Raw genomic sequence first — 22,572 nt, 5'->3', positions numbered from 1 at the left:
TCCTGAACTGTACAATACCAGAACACACATACATTTTAGTCAGCCCCCAGAACTTGTTCCCAGGCACTTCTCACAGAATTTTGTTGAGCACTGTGATGAAAGGGAGAGCTCCTATAGAATGTCCACCTGATGAGAGGGATATTTTTATGTTTAGTGATCTTTGCTGTTCCCTTTTACCTCCACCAGTCATCAAGAGGAGAATGCTGCACAAAATGACAGATTTTGTGCCACTACTTATTGAGGTGAATGTCACACCTGTACTTTCAATTCCTATGTGTCTAAACACTGAGCATACATTATAACCAAAAGCTATGTTAAAATGACTTAACTCATTTTTGTGCATCTGAATTTTTTAAATAAAATCCTCAGGTAAGCATCTGAAGCATGTGAGCTTTCATCTGAGGAATCTGCAGCTTTTCAGTGAAATTGTGTTAGATACAGCAATAACTACTGCAAAGGCAAGCACAGGGCAGAATATTATGGAGTTCATAAGATCTCCTCCCATTAGAAACATCAAGTTCCAGCATGGTAGAGTAAAAGAAGAACTTATTAAATTCAGGTGGACCACTGGAGGCTGTAATCTCTGGCTTTTTGGAAACCTGGAATCACAGGTTTCAAGCCAAAATAAGACATTACACAATCTCCTTTTCTACATTCAGTACACAATGCATTCTAAGATGCATGAAGAGATCAGGTTTTCTCCTTTGAAGATTTCAGCATTAGCAAATATTAGAGTGAAATGTCTCTGCCATTACAAACCACAGCTCCCAGAGAAGGAAGCTACACTTCTGCAGTGTTACACTTGAGTCATTCACCACCTATTTTGAAAATAACCTGAATTTGACACTGCCAGTGGGTAGAAGTGCTCAGTGAAGTGTGGTTCCTACCTGTTGCCCTTGTGCCAAGCATTCTCCTGTCATAGATCCTCACTGAGCTGTCAGAGCAGCCCACAGCCAGGTAGTAGGGGATGGGTGGACAGATAGCAACAGAGGTGGCAGCACGACGGCAGTTTATCAAAATATCCTGGAACACACAGAAAGGCAGTGTTGAAATAACAGCTCTGAACATTTGAAGTATAATTCTTTTGTTTTGTTTTGTTTCACTACATAGGCCCCTCCCTTCGTCAAGGAGATTTTGAGAAAATAGGTCTGGCCTGTGAAGACAGACCGTAAATGTGTTATCAGAAAAGCCACTGCATGGAAGGAAAACTATCAGAGAAAGAAAACTGCCACCAGAACAACTGAAAAAGAAACCTAACCAAAACAAAAACACAGGGCCATTGAAAAATAGATAACCTAAAACCTGAAGATTTATAATCTACCTTGCACCTTGGATTTTCTTATGGAAACACAATAACTGTGGATGTGGGAGAGGACTAAATATGCATAAACAGTTTAAATCAGTTAAAGGATGAGAATAGGTTCAATCTACAGGCAGATAACTGGGTAGAGGGGAAAACAATGAAACAAACCCCTAGAACTGGTAAATGTGCACAAGGCTGAACAAAATTAATCAAGACTAGCAATACATATTTTGGTAGTTTTGCTCCAATTCAATACTGAAGTTGTTTCTAAAATTCAAACACAGTGGATATTGGTAATACCAATAATCTAATATAATTCATTACCAAATCTTTTCTTACAGAGGGACAAAGGATGCTCAAGAACACAAGGCTGCAGGTGATTCTCAAGGCTCATTTTTTGTCTCCAGTTTTGCTCTGTACGTTATTAGTGTAAACCAGACTAAGATTCAATTTAAACAGACAATCTTTTCTACCATCTGAGGCCTCACATCAAAGCTTATAAATAAAAAAAGCCAAAGGAGATACTAAAATTAAAAAAGAAAAATAAAAAAAAATTCCCCAAACTTTTATTGTTTCTTGAGAGACATACTGTCATCTCCACCAATGACCCTAAAATCTATTATTTCTAAAAGCTTTACCAGAATTCATATTGTATGTTCGTGTGATGCACAGCTCTACATTTAGGCAATCTTTATTAAAAGATTATTACTATTTTATTTTACTCATTGATTATTATTATTGTTGTTATTAAAGTAATCTTTATTAAAAGGTTTCATTCTTACATCTTTACAATCTTCCTTTGTGCAACTTGTTTTGATGCGAGTATCAAACCATCTCACAGTGCCATCCTCACCACAAGAGAGGAAAGTGTAGGGATCATTTGGTACTGTCATGATCTGCTCAAAAGACAGAAAAATTAAATTATTAATACCTCCAGAAATAGCACTAATTTAAAAACAAAAGCAGCAATATTTGGAGCAGCAGTATGGCAATTAGGACTGAAGTCAAGCTTTCCAGTGAAGTAATGAGAAAAATTGAAAAACTGAGGACGTTTCTTTGTTTTCAAGAAGAGGTTTGAATTGTTGAAGTCAAAAGAAACTTTTAAATATCACATAAGATTAAATATCCATAGGTCAAGGCTTACAGTTGTTTCTGCTATCTTTTATTACACAACATACATTTACTGCAATCACTTTTCAGATAACTTATCAGTTTGCTGCAACAATTGAACAAAAGCTCAGTTTATTCTCTATCAAGTAATAGGAGACAATTACAAACAAAGTCCTCAGAAGTCTGAATGCCTTGAAAATACGCAATGGCTTTTAAATTTTTATTTTTTTTTAAGAGAGCACTGTATTGAACCATCTTCCTAAGCTCAGCCCTACTCCAGCTAGGGATGAGTCAGATGGAGTCTCACATGAATGGCTTCACTCAAAGCCTCCTCAAGACAAAATAAAAAGGCAAGTGACCATAATGTTAAATATGACCTAGATTCCACAGGTCAATGAATGCACAGGAAATGCCACTTTATTTACACTCTGTCTCTTAAAACAGAAAACAGAGAACGTTGTAGCAGTATTTTTCTTTTGTACACTCCTGCTACTATCAGTAGAAATTTATAAAGCAACAACAATGGCTAATAGTATAATACATTCATTGAACACAGAGCATGAGTGATTCTTTAACATGTTAAATGAGTTATCACCCCCACTTCCCAAAATTCTTAATAAAAGTAACTTGTGGATATCTGCACATCTCTCTAACTGAAGTGGGGTTACAAAGGTAACAGCTGAAGGCTTCAGCCTCTCTTGTAAGGCTCAGCACAACAACTGAGACAATTCTTGCTGTGCCAAATAACTTGCAGAACAAAGCCAAGGTTTGAATACCAATGGAACAATAAACTTCTGAGCTATGACCACTGTTCCTTAATATATCAGTGTAACATATTGAAAAGATTGTTTTTCACTACACATTTCGTTCAAGTTAACTTTATTTCCATAGTTACAAAATTTAGCAATTGTTCTTCAATCCACTGAATTCTTCCAGCATTTAACAGAGCTTTCAGTGAAAACATTTTACTCCAATAATGTTGCTGAATGTGGCAAGCTCCTATTTCTAGTAGCTGTATTTTATTTTTGTTCACACAGATGCTATTTCACACTATACCTGTAATATAACTTGCACATGGCAACTTTTATGTGCAGTGTTCACAAACATCCCAAGTACTCTCTAAGCACTAAACCAGAGAAATGGAGAAATGCAAGCTCCAATAACTGAGTCAATATTACTATATTTAAGTTTAACAGGTACACATTATAGATAGATAGATAGATAGATAATATAGAATTGGTTTTTACTAACTAAAAACTTGTTTGCTACTTAACGTCAAAAGTGTACAGCTGTATGATCATTTTACTGCATTTAACAGAAGAAAGTAGGAGGTGTCCATATAAGTACATTCTCTTTCTGAAATGCAATTCACATGAAAGACAATAAAGAAAATATTTGGCTGAGGAAAAACTAACTTGTCAAGGCCTGGAATAAACAATAAATTCTTCAGAAACGTGGCTCAAGAGTCTCTCCCTCTACTTATTCTATTCTCACTCAGAACTAAAAACAATTGTACAATTATCTCACGGCTTACAACGATCTACATCAATTTCCACATTCCTCTGCTTCATGTTTTTGCAACATCTTGAACTGCCATAAACTCCAAGAGCTGTATAAATCGAAACTTCATTCAAATTTAGAACTGGTACCTCAGGGGCAGCTTTTAGCTTTTGTTATTTAGAGAACCCAGTGAGTCAAAGTTCTATATTTAACATGATGATGTGGTTACATACAGCTGGGCAGTAACATCACAATATTTAGAAATTATCTCCCCACTCCAGGAACCTCTCAACCTCAGTGCAAAACAGGATAAAAAAATAACTTCATTAAGAAACAGAGTTGTTAAAACAGCCAATTTCATATAGAGGTTTTGATATTCCTTCCATTAAGAGTGTTTAAAAGCAGCAAAAACAACCCAAACTGTATCACACTCCTGTCATTCAAAACAGCAATAATGCCCTCTTGTTAACATTATTGCTGAATAAAAATCGTCCCAAATAAGACCACTTTGACTGTGCAATATAGCAGGGAAATGTAATTGGTGTAATTACAACCATAAGGACACTTTTACTACAGGAACAAAAATTAACTCTGGCAGTACTTCAGCCACTTTCTTTTTTCACACACTCCAATTCTTTTTATTTCACTTTTTAAAAGATTTTGTTCACTTAACATGCAAAGAAAGTGATCTAAAAGCTTGCTATGAAATCTGAGCTGAATAGATAAAAAACCAATGGATTTGGAATTTTTCCCCCTGTGTGTGTACTGCGGTGGTGTTAAAAAAGCCCCAACAAATAAATAGTGAAAGAAACAGGAACATCTATACCCTAGGAAAAAAAAAAGGGCAATTTTTCTGTTTTAAGCACTGCAAGTTCCATAAGCAGCAGTTTTTGCTGTTATTTAAAAGAAGCAGACAGAATAACAAATCTTATTATCTTCCTAACTTAAATAACACTTTGCTTCCTCACTTGCCTAATTTACATGAACAAAACTTCCAAGGGAGGACTGAAAACGCTGTGGCTAAATTTACACCTAAGGAGTTAGCTAGAATACACAATAGAAAATTATCTACTAATGTAAACACATTTTTCAGATTAAGTTTTTCACACATGCTGAACTAAGCATTTCTTAGAAGGATCTAAATTTTGAAAAAGGCATGAAACTGCTGAAAAGTTCAGGGACGAGGGGAGGGGTGGGGGAAAAAGAATAAAAATAAAAATGCAAAACAGTCACTTCCCCCAACCTACTTCAGGAAGAAATTCAGAGCTCAATTTAAATCTTTTTTGCTCTGCAGAACATTCTTTCAGTGAAGGAGAACTCATATTTGCAAAGTGGTCTTAACAGCACTACTTTTTGCAAAGTTCTCCTTTTAATTTGGACAGCACATTTGTCTGTTCAAGCCAACTTTTTAAAACGAAAAAAAAAAAGCAACTCAAAAGAGACAGAAGACAAGTTCTCACTGCACTGAAACAAAGATTTTAGCAGTCTGGTTAAAGTCTTGGGCAACAATACAATGAAATATGTATTTTACCCTTCTTAAAATTATGATCTACGTCATGAGGTACCTCGTAGGTCGTCCCGTAGTGGCAGGTGTACTGGCACTGCCTGTTGGTCTCTGCATCCTGCTCAACATTGGTGTAGAAAATGACCCCGTCCCCGGAACAAGAGACAATCTGTTTGTCATTGGTGCACGGCAGGAACTTTGCACTGAAAATATTGGCCCTGTGTCCTGAGCGAATTGTGGTGAGAACCTAAAGGACAAAGCAAAAAAGGAGGCAGCAGCTCAGTGCTTTCCAAGCAAATAAAGAATGGAAAAAACTCAAGACTCTGAAATACCAGTTTTGTACAGGTTGCCAGGGACCTACGGTTCAATACAAGTGAACAGAGAAGCTGCCTTTACACTGAATTTCTTCTAAGAACAAAATGATTCTGCAAGAGAGATTTGCTCAGGCACTTGCATCAAGCAAAATCCAAGGGCTGGAATGCAGCTGCCCCCTTTGTTTTTGCAGCGCTGGTTACACAGCACATCAGGTTTCTCAAAGTGAAACGTTAGTCAGGGTGATGGTGCAACCACCCAGCATGTCAGTGAGGAGAGACTTAGAAGATCTGGGATATTGTAAGTCAAGGAGAATAAGGCACTGCCAACTTTAATAATCCAAGCTAACTTTATAGACTTTAAAAACTGATGTTACTCTTAAAACTCAAAAAGGAGAACTGAAGTTCATGAGAAAGGATGTTTTGAAACTAGCCAAAAAGAAACATTTAAGAACTTGATTATACAGGGCAATAAACCAGGACTTGACTTAGTCTCTCATTCATCCACAATAAAGCAGAGAAACATATGATTTACTTCACAATCACAGCAGATTTTAAAGACTTTGTGGTGATTCTTTATCCTTCCTCACATACTTAGCCTACCAAAACTGAAAAAACCTCCACATGCTTTCCTGTGAACAAGTGCACACTATATTCTTATTTCTCCCATCTGAAGCACTTGAACCAAATTGCATTTTCACCACTCCCATTAGGAAAAAAATACTTACCAAGTTGTTTACAGTATGAAAATTACTTCCTAATTTCCACTCAATTAACTTAATCAAAGGAAGTGTTTTGCAAATGAAGGTTCTCTGTCAGTACCAGCTCATGCCTAACAGTTCAGCAGTGCTATTTCACATCTTTTTAATAATTCCCACTAATAAAGTTTAACAATGTATCTGCATATTCTGAAAGATACAAAATATTGATGGCTGAAGTCTATTTTTGGTACTCTACCTAGATAGGATCAGAAAATATAGTGATAAGGGTATTTGCCAAGATGACAGAATTACAGCACAGTTCTGATACCAGTTTGCTGCCTTTTCCTCTACTGATTCTCTTACTCAAGCCAGAGAAAATAAGCTAACAGAGTTGTAATACTCATTTAAAAAATCACGCCTCTGGTACATTTCAGGAATAACACTGATTATTGAGTCTTCTTGCTGGTACCTGCTGTTTTATAATTGCATTTGCATGAATTGGGAAAAAATAATTTAAAAATCATCTTCTCTGCTGTTGCAAAAAATAAATAACTCAGCTAACTGAAAAATAAAAAAAAAAGAAAACAAAATATCTCCCATATTCCTCATTAGGCTTAAGTAGAGAAGTAGAACACAATGGGGGGGAAAAATTGTCCCATGAAAGCATAAAGCTTAGCTTGCAGCACTTGTTAAAATATTACAATATTTAATGTAAAAGTTATATAATGAGCAACTATCCCATAGTGGGATATTAAAATCAACTCTGCACAATAAATAACATTGAACATCCTTCATTTGCATGAAAAATTCTTACTCTGCAAGTCACTCTACCAACACTCAGTTGGGAATATATCCATCATACACTTCATAGCTGTCTTGGATACTGCTTTTTCAACAGAACTCCCAGTCCAAGATTAATCCTATCTGATACCGATCTGAACTTTGTCAGGCTGACACCAGTAATTGAAAGGAGGAGATGAAGTTTGGAACCTGTGGCTTCTTTGGGGAGGTCAGCAAAAAGGCCTTACCTACAGGCACACCATTTTCCCACCCCAACCCTTCAGGAAAGCAAAATATTGTTTTCTACTCAAACTCTCTTCTGCGATACCAATCATATCTTTTGTTTCTCCCACACATTTAATTTCTGAGCCTGTCCTCGGGGTTTAGTTGTCAGCCTCTGAGAGGACACAGCTCAGAGCATCTGTTCTACCAAACTATCAGCAGCTCCTTCAGGAGAAAAGTGTGGGGCAGTGCCACGACCCAATGGATGCCAGCTGGCACTACTGGGAGTCTTTCAGCTGCATTGCAAGCCTTATTTCAGTATAAATTATTCTCCATCCACTTGCAGGCACACACACGGCAACGTAATTTAACATTGGAATGAACTATTTTAATCAAGATTGGCACTCCAACAACATTACACACAAAGACAACTCAGTACATTACACAGAGCAAAAATTACAATATTTTAAAACTGAAGTGAGAGGAAATGAGTTTATCTGACTACAAGATTTCATGAGAATTACTGAAACCTATTGCTGGTGCTGACACTAATCTGTGGTGAGACTATGTTTCCTTTGTGCCCAGCCATGTACCGTAAAATGGGATAATACCAATGTTGCAAAGGATTAGAACTCTCAGGTTTTAAAGCACTGTGAAGTTTTATTCCCATTTAGGTACACCAGGAAGTGCATGGTATTATCTTTGTCACATAATAATTAATATCTGAAAACTGATATATTGAAAAGTATCTTTAATATGTTGAAAAACAATAACTTGCATCCTATTTGAAAATTAACAAGCAGCCAGAAACAAACCTACCTTTCTGCTGTAGGGATTACTAATTACCAGGTTGGTGTCATCTGAACCAGATAAGATATATTCTCCTGTATCATTCCAGCAAATTGTGTTCACCTGCATGAATTTAAAAAAATTGTTTAGACTTAGATTAATTAAATTTTCCCCACATTAAAACATCAATACTCATCCAACACTACAGAAATAGAAGTTAACAAATTCAACTGAAATGATGTAATTTCTAAGCAGCTAGCATTAAAAAAAAAAGTGTTTTTAAAACAAATTGATAAGGGAATCACCTGCTTCACCTATGGCCTCTGAATTACTCCCTCTGTTCCTCAAGAGTTCATCAGGTAAATTAAGCTTCCCACAGTAGCCACAATTTTACACACTCAGGTGCTTTAATGTACCAAATCTACTCCACAGAGAGCTCTCTGAATTTGAACTGGAGGGCATCACAGTGCTCTCGTTATTGTATCTTCACCACAAGCAAATTGTGACCATCCACTGCTTTGCACATTTTCAGTGACCACACCTTCTCAGGGAAAAGCACTGCAGAATCCATCCCAGATCCCTTTTGGAAAGTATGAGTACGCTGGGAAAGAAGAATCCTACAGGGAGCTACAGAATTGTATTGGGAGAGCTTTACAATACATTTCCTTATCAATTCTCCTTTTCACAAGACTGTGCTTAATAATGTGTCAGTGAAACAAAGCTGTGAAAGCACTCAAAATCCAGGAAGCTCAAAAGGTAATCTCCAAGCAGCAGCTCATGCACAAGCACCAAAGACTGCATGCAGACCATTATTATTTCAAGTAAACCTCTAAAATACCTTCAAGTGTCAAACTGCAGCCATCACCATTTTCTGCTGGCTAGATTCTGTTGGCAGAACAGCTGCCTTAGTGTGATGTACCAGACTGGATACAGAATTGGTAAAAAACCCACTTTGTTCTATATTATTTTCTTATGCTTTTTTTTTTTTTAATGCAAAAGTGTCACTCTGAACTCCCCCCAGCAAAAATATTTTTTATTTAAAATAAATACAGCCACTCCAGTTACTGTTTTAATGGCAAGTTTAGTTGGGGTTAGTTGCAAAATCAGAGTTAGCAGTTTCAGGTGGATCACAGGAACAACACCACCATGATATTCTCAGGTGGAGGAACTTGAGGAGAGATCTTGGTGTTAAACAAACGTGCCAGGGTTAGCTCAGTGCTCAGCAGCCATCAGATATAGTTAGGATTTATTAGGAAATGCACACTAGAGCAGGGTATACATCCATGCATGGCAATCCCACGTCTTCCACACTACGCAGTTTGGGTTCCTTTCCTGCTTTCGTATTCTCCATTTCTATTACTGCCCATTTGGAAAGAGAAATTATGACAAGGAATTACTGCAGGGCTCACAGATATCTAATACTTTTTATTGCAAGAAACAAATAATTTGTACTGCTCTAGGGTAGGGAAATGATAGAAGCTTATGAGAACATGAATGGCATGGAAAAAGTAAAAAATAATTTTTCGTGGATCTTCACTGTACAGGAAATGGAAGGCCTTAAATGAAACAAAATGGCTTTTTAATGAAACTGGAAATCATTGTTATGAAACACCTTAAACACCAGAAGTGGAAGGATATACATATTCATCAAAGACAAATGAAAAATAATCAGAAACAAAATCAGCTTCCATCCTCACCTGCCCATTAAAGCGTGACGTGTTCTCCAGAACACCCATCAAACACTGTGTGCTTGCCCTGTCTCAACTTCCTTTGGAAATATGTGCTGGCCACTTCCAGGGCCAAGTTATCAGGCTCCACTGAGCTTTGGTATGACCTTGCGTGGCTACTCTTATGGTTTTATAACTCTGGCTGTCAATCACCAAGAACCACAATTTCAAGTAGCCCCCAGAACCATCTATCATTGAAATAACCTGTCCTGACAATGGGTGTACTCTAAAATGTTGTCAAACATTGCACAGCACTACAGCCAGGGCAAACACACAACCCAACAATGTTTATTTCCATCTGCATTTCCTCTCAGGCAGGAAAATATTATTAGCATTGCCCTAAAGAAACCAAAATGCTAATGTAAGATTACAGGAATAGAAACAGGAACAAAACACTGAAAAAAACAAGGAAGTTACTGAAAATTTTAAAGTCATTATATGAGAAAGAAAAGTTAGCACAAAAAATTAAACAAATTGAGGGGGTGGATGTGTATATTTATGTACAAACACAAAATCTGAAGGACAGAGAAGCAGAGAAACGTCGAAGATGCAAAGGGGAGACAAGATTATCTAAACTGCAGCATCACAAGTCTGCACAAGACATCGATCGTTCTCCTCCAAAATTCCAATTTCATTGCAATGATTGCCACAGTTGCGCAATTTCAATATACCCTACCCAGACCAAAGTTGGTTCAAAACCAATCCTGAAGTAAAATGAGCTAACCAGATGTGTACTAGACATCTGTAACTAAACTGGCTTTTTTATGCTGTACCAAATCACCTACTCAGCATTGCTGGCAACAAATAACTCAAAAAGTAACTAAGCCTTACAGTGAAATAACATTGGTTTTGATTTTTTTCAGAGACTTTCCAGTCAACACACCCAGTGTTCAGTACAACCTACTGACCAACACCAAATAACTCAGTTAAATTAGCATTACTAAAAACATGCTAAATTAGCATTACTAAAATACTAAAAAGTATTAAAAAATTTCTCCTCTCATTCCATGGTAGCAAACCCACTACTAAAATACAATGTAAAACAAGAACTGGTTAGAAAATTGGCTTTTGTTTTGAAAAAGCTACATAGTGTACCACCTGCACTGGCACTCTACACCAACTCCAAGCATAATGTCACAGTTACTATTCTGAGGGCTTGTAAACCTTGGGAAAGAGTCTTGGAGCCAGAAGAAAGGATACATCAAACACGAAGGACAGACAACTCCTAACAAGGCAAGAAAAGTCAAAGGGTGTGTAATTAGCGGTTTTTTATTAAGTACTCCACATTATTAATGTATCTAATTTTATTTGTCACTCATCTAGCCTTGCAAGGAGTCAGCTGGCACTTTTGATTCATTAGTCAATTAGTCAGATATAAATTTACTGTCTCTGTGTTTTCCTCAAAGACAATGCAGGAGGCAGTGCAGCCAATCCTTAAAAAACCGAAAAAGCAAACTCCTCACTTCCAGGCAAAGTGACATCAGAACCAACTCTTTAGTGAACAGAAGAGATTAACAGAATACAAAAATAGAAATAAAAATGGTTGTAAATATCCAGAATATCAGGACTATCCCCCAAGCAAAGAATGGGGTGAAAAAGGTAGCATTTTTCATCTGTGGAGTACAAAGTGAAAACTGTGTTTCTAACAAAACACAAACTCCCTATCCTGGTTTACGCCTGGCTTTGAGGACTACATGTGAAAAGGACTTGTTCCCAAGTGCCATCCTGAAGGAGATAAATGCCATGAAGGATGCTGGTTTGTTATTGACCTGAATGCCTATACACAGAAATGAGAAATTACTCCTTCAGGTAATCCTCTTTATTTCAAAATGTAGTATTTACTCATGTCAAATGATTCATCTAAATCCTGCATTTCAACCTCCCTCAGTTTTCACAGAACAAAAACAGTAAGCAAATAAGCCGTATTTTTACTGCAATTCTATATGACTTAGAGTTTCTTTATCCTCTGCTTTCCTCACACTTCATCTCTGCTGGTCAAGATTACTTCTCTTTCAACATTTCTCCTTTGGATTTAATCACTTCATACAGAACAGCTCACTTAATTCTGTACATTTCCTCATCTTCTTAAGCTCCCTGTACAGCTAACACAGATAATGGCAAGTTCTGGCATAAAAATGATCTTACTGAATTTGACCATGTGAACCTTGGTTAAAGAGGCAAATCCTGCCCTGGAAGGATGATAAGGCTACTGGCAGACATCAGTAATTCTGTTGAATCAATTAAATTACTTCACACACTTCTGCTAGAAACTGTCTTCAAACCAAGGGGAAAATGGGACTGCTTCAAAGAGAACTGCCCCTGAACTCTGAGGTGGAAATACTCAGATTTTAAACAAAAATCAGTTACAAAGAGTGTTACAAGAGTGTGGATATGTGAAATAATTCATTGAATATTCCCTTGTTTGCAGATATCCTGCCTGTGTATGATCATACACACAGCTGTATGCCCCACAGGATCTCTCCTCTGTTAACAGGTAGGAACCTGGACTTTACTTTTACCCTCAATTAGTAAAAAAATTCTTGCCTTAAGTAAGTTGTCCACTGTGTTCAATTACACAGCATGCTTTGTATAGAAAATATAAATCACAACTTATTCAACAGAACAATGAAAAAGTTCTTAAAAACACCAATCAGCCAAACAGCAACCAAAGAAAACCCCAGAGCCCTGCCATCCAACCTTCATTAAAAACCCCAACCACCCAAAAATTAAACCCAGAAACACCTTTTAATAGGAAAATATGGCATTCATCCCCCACATTTAAAATGCATGCTGAGCCAGCAGTCGTGGGAAGAAGAAAAGAAAAAAAAAAGAGCCTAATTACCATTGATGGTAATAAGGAGTTTAATCAGTATAAGCATTGTAATTTCACTGATTTCTATTTCACAGATTTTTTTAAAACAAATAGTAAGAAATTATACTGAGTGGTTGTTAGTCTTAAAAGATTATTCCTTGCAAAAGACCACACAGTAAATGAGGTAAGAACTCCCAATAGCCATTTCCCTAAAGGTGGAGAGTTCTGAGCAAATTTAACTTCTAAAGACATTGTTTTCAAATTGTAGTATTTCCATACTGTATTTAAATACTGTAGTATTTTAAACACCTCCAAATAATGCTGTAAGTTTACAAATAAAGCATTTTCTATCCACTAAAACAATTAGGCCATATGTTAAAGCATATTTGCAAAGCTAACACAAATCAAAATTATATCCATCAGGTAGATTCAAGCAACATCAACAGCCAACACCAAATCTGCAATTTCTACACAGAGGCAGATAATTGAAACAGAAATCAGTCACTTCATTTTTAACAAGTAGTGAACAAATAATGTTTTCTTTTATTCTATTTTCATAGGAAAAAACTACTTTTTTTACAAGGAAATAAAGAAGAAATAAATAAAAACTTGAGCAAAAGAAACTTGAAAAATTTAATCTCAAGTATCTGAGGAGATGAAAAACTAGAGAAGAAATTCAGAAGTAAAGTATCACTGTTACAATCTTGAATATAAAATTAATAAATACATATAGAATCATAGAATTGTTTGTGTTGGAAGAGATCTTACGTCATCATTCTTGTAACATATTTTGGAAAAAAAAAAAAAAAAGAAGTGTATATATTTGTTTCATTACACCAACTGTACCAGAATATTAAACTTATAATGTAGTCAGCACAGGAAAAGTAGCTCACATTTTATATATAGCAATTCTAATCCTGGCCTCTCCCAGACTTTCCAGGCTCACAAAAACACAGGCCCATCAATATCATACTTCTGATCTCAAGAAGGTTGGATGGTAACAACGCTTGTTCCTTAACACGACTACTGTGTTAGTTAACAATTGTATCACTCCTTGGTTAAAATCCAAGCAACTCAAGCTAAAGCAATCCTTACATTTGAAGAGCTTTAGAAATACACGGTAAAGTATGAAAGCTCCACTTAGGTTTTCATTTTTTAATAGAATACTTTCATTTTTCAGATATCTTGTACAACAAATACTTTTACAGCCATGAGTTTCTGCTCTATTCCTCAAAGGTAACATGGCAGCCTCTTTGTCCTGAACCTAGTTTAGGTAAAAGCTTTTATTTAAAAGGATATGTTTTAAAATACTTGGACCCCTTTCAAAAATTAGTATGTAAATAAGCAATATTTCAAGTTATGTTACTGCCTTTCAGGAAGGCTTATTTTTGTTCTCATTGTCTGTAAGTCAGCAGGTAGCACTTGATGATTTGCTTTTTGAAATTGGAAAATAAATCACTCAAAACTAATAAAGCTTTAAGTCAACACAGTATAACAAGAACAACAAAAACCAGACTTCATTTCAAGGTTTAAGATGAGTCCTAACTGAAAAGGTAGGGACTTTTACCATGGCAACAAAACCACAATTGAACAATTTTTAACAATCAAAAAAGCAAAAAATGACTTACACATCCATCATGCACATTCAAGGTTGCTTCAAGTTTTAATCTTTGGATAAATTCTCTTCTTCCTGTGAAGAAAAATACCAATTACATCATTTTTAAAAAGTGAAGTAGTTAAGAGCCTGTTAATGACCATTCACAGGTAAAAACCTAAACAGTAAAGAATCAGAATATAAATTCAAATCTTGAAACAATTCATATGCTTTTCATTTTACAAATCCTAAGACAAGCATGACATTTGCTGGTTGTTCCACCACCTTTAAAAAGAGCGCAGAAATGGCAAAAAGAATGTTTCATAGGTTCACAGGCTGATGCTCCCTCTAAAACTAATAGCAAGAAGACAGAAATTAATCTTGTGGTTACTTGGTTCACCTAGCTGAGAGGGAGCAAGTATAACATAGTTCAAGCAGTACAACCCTTGCATTTGGAAACTTAACATTTAAGATCAGTAACATTGCATTTCATAAAAATTATATGAAAGGGAGAGATGAAGGATAAAGATGAAACATATAAATGCATATGAAGATAAAGCCCCAGTAACTTTCATGTCCTCATACCCTATACACAAACTGATTTACCCTATACACAAACTGGTTTACCACTGCACTCAAAAACACTACTGTACTAAAAATATGAACGAGGAAAACCAAAGTATATTGACAAAATGTGGTCTTTTCCTGAACTAGATGTTTAAACAGATGGCTCCAACTCTCTGGCTATACTGAACCTAATATTCCCCAGAAAGCACTTTCAGAAAAGAAAAATACTGATAAACCAAATATTTTTAACTTCAAACCCAAAAGCTCTTAAACTCAAGGATGATTACCCCCTCTCTTTTTTTTTTTTATTCTGTTTTAGTACATTTCTCAGAACAAAATTCCAGGTGAGAGCACCAGACCGTAGGCCTATGCCAGGCTGTACTCTTTCCAAATATGTAACTGTGAAATTCACTCAAAATTAACCTTAAAAACCTAGAATCAGGAAAAGAGCAGCAACAGAATCCACATCTCAAAAACCCTACATTTGTGAACTTGCCTTGGTTCAGTTCAAGGCAGAACCACGTCAGAGCTCAGTGTAGCACATATTTGGAAAAGTAGTTTCTCCTCTCTTTGGCAAAATATTTTTTCTGTTTCAAGAGGAGATACTTAGTGAGTGATAAAGTGCTTGCACTTAAAGCACGCCTGAGCCAGCTTTAAAAAGATAAAAGCCAGACTTCTCTCATGCCTCACTTTAAAAACATTGAAGTTTTGACATCTCAGGTGCTACAATTTCTGTTAACCAGGAATAAACATGATTAGAGAAAGATTAAAATAACATCTTATGCACCATGCTCTACTGGCAAGAATGTATGTATTCCTCAATTAGGAATATACATCTTCCTACCTCACCATGCTTTCTGTGCCTTTTCCTTACTCATTTTTCCCCCCTCAAGGAAGAGACTTTGACCATAGGTTCTTAATGGTTGGTTTATTGTACCTTTCAGTGAAATCCTATTCTTTTTCAAATCAAATTATTTCTGTGTTTTCAATAAAGATTCCTGCTTTCAGGTTAATTTGATTTCTTCAATTCTTGTAAGTAAATGTGAATGCTGAGGTGGGAAATATCACCTGCTGCATGCTTGGGTATCACTTTGCATAACAGAGACTTGAAAATTTGCTTCTGGGGTGCTCCTGTAATGCAAAATACAGAGCAGTAATACACAACCTCCAATAGGATAACTTCATTTAGAATTGTATACTCCATAGGCCAACACAAAAACACAGTGTTTGCCAGACCCATCACACTTTCACTGAAGAACAGAAAAATCTGATGGCAGTAGATGATAGCTGGGCATTGCACCACGTACATAAAACACATCTGGAATGAGGTGATGTCTGCAGAGCAACAGGCAGGTGTTGCTGACAATCCTCTATACACACACCCCAAAGATGATTCAAACTAATTTTTAAAAACAGAGCAACAGATTTTTTCCTTCCTATATGCTCTGGTTTTAATCCAAATCACTTAAACCAGCAAGTAAGAAACAATAATTGTGTTCTAATCACATTTTCAGTTTCAATTTTAATTTCTTTACAGAAATTTGTTGACAAAATATGACCAACTTATTAGTTGTTAGATCAGGATTTTTTGGTCTTAGTAAGATCACAGCATCCATACAAGTTTCAGTAAACCTGAGATGCAGGCAAAAGGTGTCTCATATACTCAACACTTGGCCATTTAAAACATTAAAAAAATTTGTTAGGATTGCATATATGATCTGTTATATATGTCTTTAGTTATTTATCCTTTGATCATTTTATATCTAAATATTTGAGAAAGGAATTAAATACGAACAAAATTACAACTTTAATAGTTTCTATATTCCCTAAAGGAAAAAAGGGGACAAGGGAGAAAGCAGTTAAAATATTTTGCCTCCAAATCCCCTCGTATTTGATTAAGTACTAAATGCAGTAAGGCAACTGAATGGATTGTTTGTAGTTTATCTGATCACTCAAAACTAGAACCATCAGATCCTAAGTGGTGCTTTTCCTCTAAAATAAAAACCTGAACTACATGAATAAACTGATCTGAAGAAAATACTGCCTCTGCTTTTGCTGTTGTTAAAAGCTGAGTAAAGTCAGTGAATCTGTGCTCCTTGTACTTCAGCAATGACTCCCACAGGTTCACTCGGTTTGATAAAAATGCTCAGCAGTAAGTATTAGAATTTGTCACTTGAATATTTTTGTCACTGATCTATTTTTATGACATTGACAAAAATTAAGAAACAATACCTCTTGGTTTGTTCTGTATTTACTCTTCAGCATCTCAGCTCTTATTGCTGAACCTCCTAACAGTCAGATTCTCCACGTCAAGGGCTCTGCTCTCACAAGTGACAAGAATCTTCACAATCCTTAATTCCCATTCACCTAATCCAAAGGCTGCTTCTGTTCCCTCCACCTTCCTTCAAAGGCAGCCCTCTTGGTTCCCCCTTTCAGCTACCAGAATGGATGAACCCCAAGCTTTTAAGAAAACCCCAAAAGTACTTTTCTCTTACAATATCAGCATCAAGAGCTCTGTCACGTTTAGATTTTCCCACCCCAATACTGAGTACAGGCTCTCAAACGAGAAACTATTTCTTTTATCCTTAACTATGTAGTACCCCTAGAAAGGCAATAATTTAATTCTGTGAGAGTGCTTCAATACTTTGTTTCCTATATTCAAATAAGGCCTAGGACATGGATCAAGTGATCAAGCTGTCATCACGAAGATTATCTCACTGGACAGTGGAACACACATGGGGTTTGTTTCGAAACTGCTGAGGTGAATTTATCAACAAGAACATGAAAAAGCAAAACAAACAAACAAAAAAGCCCTGCTAAATTTGAAATGGCTGTGATGACCTCCCTGTGAAGTGTTTACATAGCTGAAATTTGGAAAGCTGTCAAGCTAATGCTCCACCCACCCGTTTTCAATAGTTATGCACCAAGTGAAGCCTCAAGGTTCAGCGCCACTCTCAGTACAATGATCAATAATATTTTCAGTTTTTAGCCACCCACCCATTCTCACCAAACATGATGCACTACTGAAGCCTCAAGGTACAGTGAAACTCTCAGTGTAGTGATCAATAACTTTTTTAGTTTATATTAAGCTGGAGACTAAGGGACAATTCTGTGTATGAAAGAAGCCCCACTTGGAGTGGTTCATAATACAAATTTAAATGTGGGAAAGCAGGTGAAAGAGAAGCTGCAGCTGTTGCTTTGTAACTTTATTTCTTCAAAACATCCACCGTGCACAAGGTCAAACCAAATGCTGCCTTTGCAACTCCCACCTGGAGAATTACCCAACCTGGGTGTCTGGGTACATTTATAGAGCTCTAATCTCACTTCAGGGAGCAATACATGCCTGTTTTGGCAAAGAGACACATACCTTTCTTTTGTAAGCAACTTAGTCCAAGCTGCTTCAGAACTGATGACAGCAAAGTTAAATGCTTACAGCACGTAAAACCTTTGTATATTTAAAACTGTGCTCCAGAACTTCCCACTGAAGAAGTACAGATCATTTTATGATGAAGGTTTAGCTTTAAAAGCACACTTGTGCTGCACAGAAATTTAACTAAACTTTCACTCAAATCAGCACCAACACAGTGTAAGGCATTAAAAAACAACCCTTATTCAGTAATAGACCCCATTTATCAAATGAACACTCATTTATATCAAGCTGGCTCTCTGCAAGGCCAAGTCCCTCAGTGCTGGCTCGCTGTGACATTTGCAATGCCCTAGTTTAAAGCTGAAATGGAGCCAGCATCTGCTCCCAATGCAGAGCACATGTTATCCTGCACTCTGAGTGCATTTCAGAACTTCTCTTGGTTTTCCAGGGTAGAGTTTAGACATTTCGGCTTCGTTTGTATATAGCTTATTTTGCTGGATCAACTACATCAAACTCTGCATCATGATATAACTTTTGATCCATATCCCAACACTTTTTTCCAGCAGCCAGAATTCTCCATAAACCATACAGTAAACGGGACTATACACAATATGCACTGAATTAACTTTCATCAAGGTAAGTTCAAATTCCTGAAGATTAATTAAAACCTTAAAAACCATTTGTTAGCTATGTAGGCCAACACTGGCCCCATTTTAAAGTCATTGAAACTGTGATACAGGAAACTCAAGCAATTTATCAAAGGAAAGAGTGAACCAGCAGCACTGCCAGAAACCAAATCCATGGGTGTGACCTCTAGTCCTTTGAACATGGCCCTGTCTTATATTTCTTCACTCTTCTGCACTACTGTAAAAATGATAATTCTTGGTTCTGTCAATGTTTAAAAGACTACCTTTCAAAAGACTATAATCAACTACTTCATTATGGTTTAAGTTCAAAGCAGATAAATTATTCTCTGTTCTTAATGATACATCATGAAGACTGAAAGCATGAACAGTACAAAGAAAACACGAAATATTTTTATTGTCTACAAAGAGATTTCTTTGCCATTTTAATATATCAGAGTTTTGCTACTGACCAGCCAGCATCAAACAAACTGGTGCTAATCAAGCCTGTACTCAAACCCTAAGATAGGTTTAAGTAATGAGCTTTAGGTATTAAGAAACACAAAACTTTCAGATATTGTAACACCAGGACAGAAACTACAGAAGATAGGACACTATACCCTCAATTATAAATCAGCAAGCCTGTAATATCTCATGGTGAGTGTATGAATACAAAAATCTGATCTCAGGAAAATAAAAACAAAAAAAAAACCCCAAGAGATCTGCTGAAGTTTCAAAAAAAAAAAAAAAAGTTCAGCAATGTTATACATTTTAGGGAAAAAATGAGCATTTTGGAAAATACTTCTGTTTAGGTTTGCTTCTACAGAGTCTGCAAAAATAGGTCACTGTAGGTAGGAGCACAGATAAGTTTGCATTAGTAGCGATGGCTGTAATTAACTTTGAAACATCTTTTGGATACTGAAAGTGTCCACTCCCAAATATAAGCCTCCACTGGGCTCCATAATTGATAAGGTTACAAGCATTTGGGCTTTAAACCAATGTCTTTAATTTCTGTTTGATATTTATCATGGTTTATGCCTGAAAGATTCCATAAAATTCAGCTGCATTAATATAAAGTGTTTAAGGTGTCCTCGGTCACAAAAATGTGGGATGAAGCACAAGCACCTTTCTCAGAGAAGGTGCTTTCTCTGTGCTGTGCTGACTGGTGCTAAGTGGATTTCATTCACAAGTACACCACATTCTGACAGACATCCCTACACCTCCCCTTACACTGCCCATAATTAAGTCTTCTGTATTGTTCTTGCCACAGACTGCAAGTGAGGTTTTGTGACAGGAGGGAAAAAATGGCAGTTGTCAGCAATTTTGATATTTATTCGATCCTTTAAAGTAGTTGTCCTGGGGTGACTTTATGAAGCTGAATTTTATCCCCATTCGTCTGTTCAGCCCAGAAATAAGTTTTGCACCTTTAAAACTCGATCTGAGAGTGAAGAGGGGGAGGAGAAGCGGTGAAATGTCTGAGGTACTCAAAAACATAGAGATGAGAGCTTCAACTTTCAGTGTTGTCTGCAGCATGGACAGCAGCAGAGAGCTCTCCTCTGCTTTTAGTTAGTTTTTTTGCTAGCTGAGGCACAGACCGTGGCTTTTCTTTTTCTTAGAACTGATCAGCCTTGCTCTGGACCCAAAACCCAGAAAAACACTGGGAGCTCACATTTGTTCCCCACTGGGGCCCAGGACGTGGCATTTTCCAGTGCAGGAGGGACTGATAAGAGACTGAGCAAGTCGAGCTACACCCCACGAAAAACTCTCTGAATTTACCATCTCTTCAGGACAATGAGAGGTTCCATTGTTTAATATGATTCATTTTCCACGTTTATGAGTACTTTGCTTATTAAATAAATAAAATTTATAAATTTATAATAAAATCTTTTCTCAAAAGATTTTTTGTTTCCCAAAGTGGGTAGGAGGAGGACTGCTTAAATTTACTTCCTAGAAAGACTCCTTCAGAAATTTCCTCCCTAAATTTGCTCTAAAGCAAGACAGAAGCCCGATGATCAAACGCACACTACTCACTGAGACAAAAGGCACTTGAAATTTTTGTATTATGCCACAAATATTTCTAATTTCTATAGAGCAGAAGACAAAATTCAAGTGACAAAATGAAAAGAAGCTCTATCTATGTAAAAGATAACATCCTCTCAACAGAAAACTATCTGACATAGCTTAAGTGATTAACTGGATGTAGGATTAACTACACGCAAAAGCTTTTGCTGTTTTCTCCACCAGCACTAAAATAGGACTCCCAAATAAACACCTTGAAATTCTGAAACAGATATCAACACAAAAACAATAGTTACCAGATCAAGAAAAATAGACTCATGCCCTGCTTTCTTCTCCAAAAAGTCAAAGGAAGTTTCTATTAACTGAAGGCAGAATGAAATATTATGCAGATTGTTGCAAGCTGGAGTAAACAGCATTACTGTATGTTTCAATATGTCTTTGGAAATGCTTTTTTTTTTTTTTACTATGAAAAGTCTTCATATGTGGATAGCAATGTTGAATATTTTCTTATAAAAATGACATCAACATAATAACCCAGCCAACCCCTAACAACGCTTGAGGGAACATGCATGAGGAACTCTGCTTTACGTTCTCAGGTACTACTGAGCACTGTGACACCCAAGGTTAATTAGGAACTCTCCTTTCCAGCAAGAAAAGAAGGTATTTAAGAAGCTGAAATGTGGTGCTGCTGCACCCCAATGCAGGAGTTAAAATTGGCTGCAGCAGAACCAGGGTCCCTCACCTCCCAGCACTCGGAAAATGAACACTGGAGCACGCAGGATTGCTAGGAGAAGGAAAGAAAACTGGAAACTGCTTTAAGAGAGCATTCCTAGCAGGAATGTCCTCGTTCCTGCTAAGGAGGTGTGTGCCCCCAGTGCTGCCAGTCCTGCCATCACCTTCCAGTGCCTGCCAGAGGCTGCTGCTTCTCCCACTCTGCCAGCAGGACTAATCCCAGGAATTCCAGACAAAGGCTCCGGGCTAAATCAAAGCCTACTATTTAAAGTTGTTTAAGCTAACTCAATACTCGTTTTTAAACAGATTAAGAAGTGATTATACAGAAGCTTACCAGCATATCTACAGATATGTCTTCCAGCAAAATAACGCCAGGGACTGCCTTTCCCCCAAATGAAATTGAGAAATTGGACAGTGTGGAACTGAATTAAGGCATTTAACATTCTGCCTTAATTTAACATACCATTTAATCCTGGGTAGGGTAGGAACTGTACCACTGCTAGGCTTGTTTGGGGGAACTCGGGAAATAGATATATAGATACCATTAGAGATATGGGTCATAACCCCATAAGATTACAAATGTAAACACCAGGAAACTGCCCAGGATTAAAGATAGATTACAAAAATCAAAATTAAAGACAGATTACAAGAATCAAAAGTTGAGCTCAAGTAGAAAGCTCAGTCTTGACAGGAAATGACTTTTAAGAGTGTACTGACATAGGTTAAATTATCACCGGGTATTTAAAAACAAATGTGGGGAAAAAACCTTACTTTTAAAAATTACATTGCCTATTGCATTAAACTATATATATTCATCCTAGGTAACAAAAAACCCCCTTGTTTAACTCTAAAGACTCTTTTTACTGAAGACAGTTCTCAGGACATAACAGTGTTTTTAAAATAAAACCAAG

General features: G+C 36.7%; 1 protein-coding gene across 2 annotated transcripts in view; it reads right to left on the bottom strand.

The window, feature by feature from the left end:
• The window catches only part of DCAF6 (DDB1 and CUL4 associated factor 6), a 74,875-nt gene that overhangs the window by 44,128 nt on the left and 8,175 nt on the right, over window positions 1-22,572 (bottom strand). For both annotated transcript variants that reach the window (XM_063419247.1, XM_063419248.1), the window contains exons 2-6: window positions 14,388-14,449; window positions 8,251-8,343; window positions 5,479-5,664; window positions 2,086-2,199; window positions 888-1,023 (exon numbers count right to left, since the gene is read on the bottom strand). In XM_063419247.1, coding sequence (XP_063275317.1) covers window positions 888-1,023; window positions 2,086-2,199; window positions 5,479-5,664; window positions 8,251-8,343; window positions 14,388-14,449 — 591 coding nt within the window. The remainder of the gene's footprint in view (window positions 1-887; window positions 1,024-2,085; window positions 2,200-5,478; window positions 5,665-8,250; window positions 8,344-14,387; window positions 14,450-22,572) is intronic.

Source organism: Prinia subflava, chromosome 25 (genome assembly GCF_021018805.1).
Source record: "Prinia subflava isolate CZ2003 ecotype Zambia chromosome 25, Cam_Psub_1.2, whole genome shotgun sequence".
Lineage (NCBI taxonomy): Eukaryota > Metazoa > Chordata > Aves > Passeriformes > Cisticolidae > Prinia > Prinia subflava.
The sequence above is the reverse complement of the archived record's forward strand: the minus strand, read 5'-3'. Positions and strand labels throughout refer to the sequence as shown.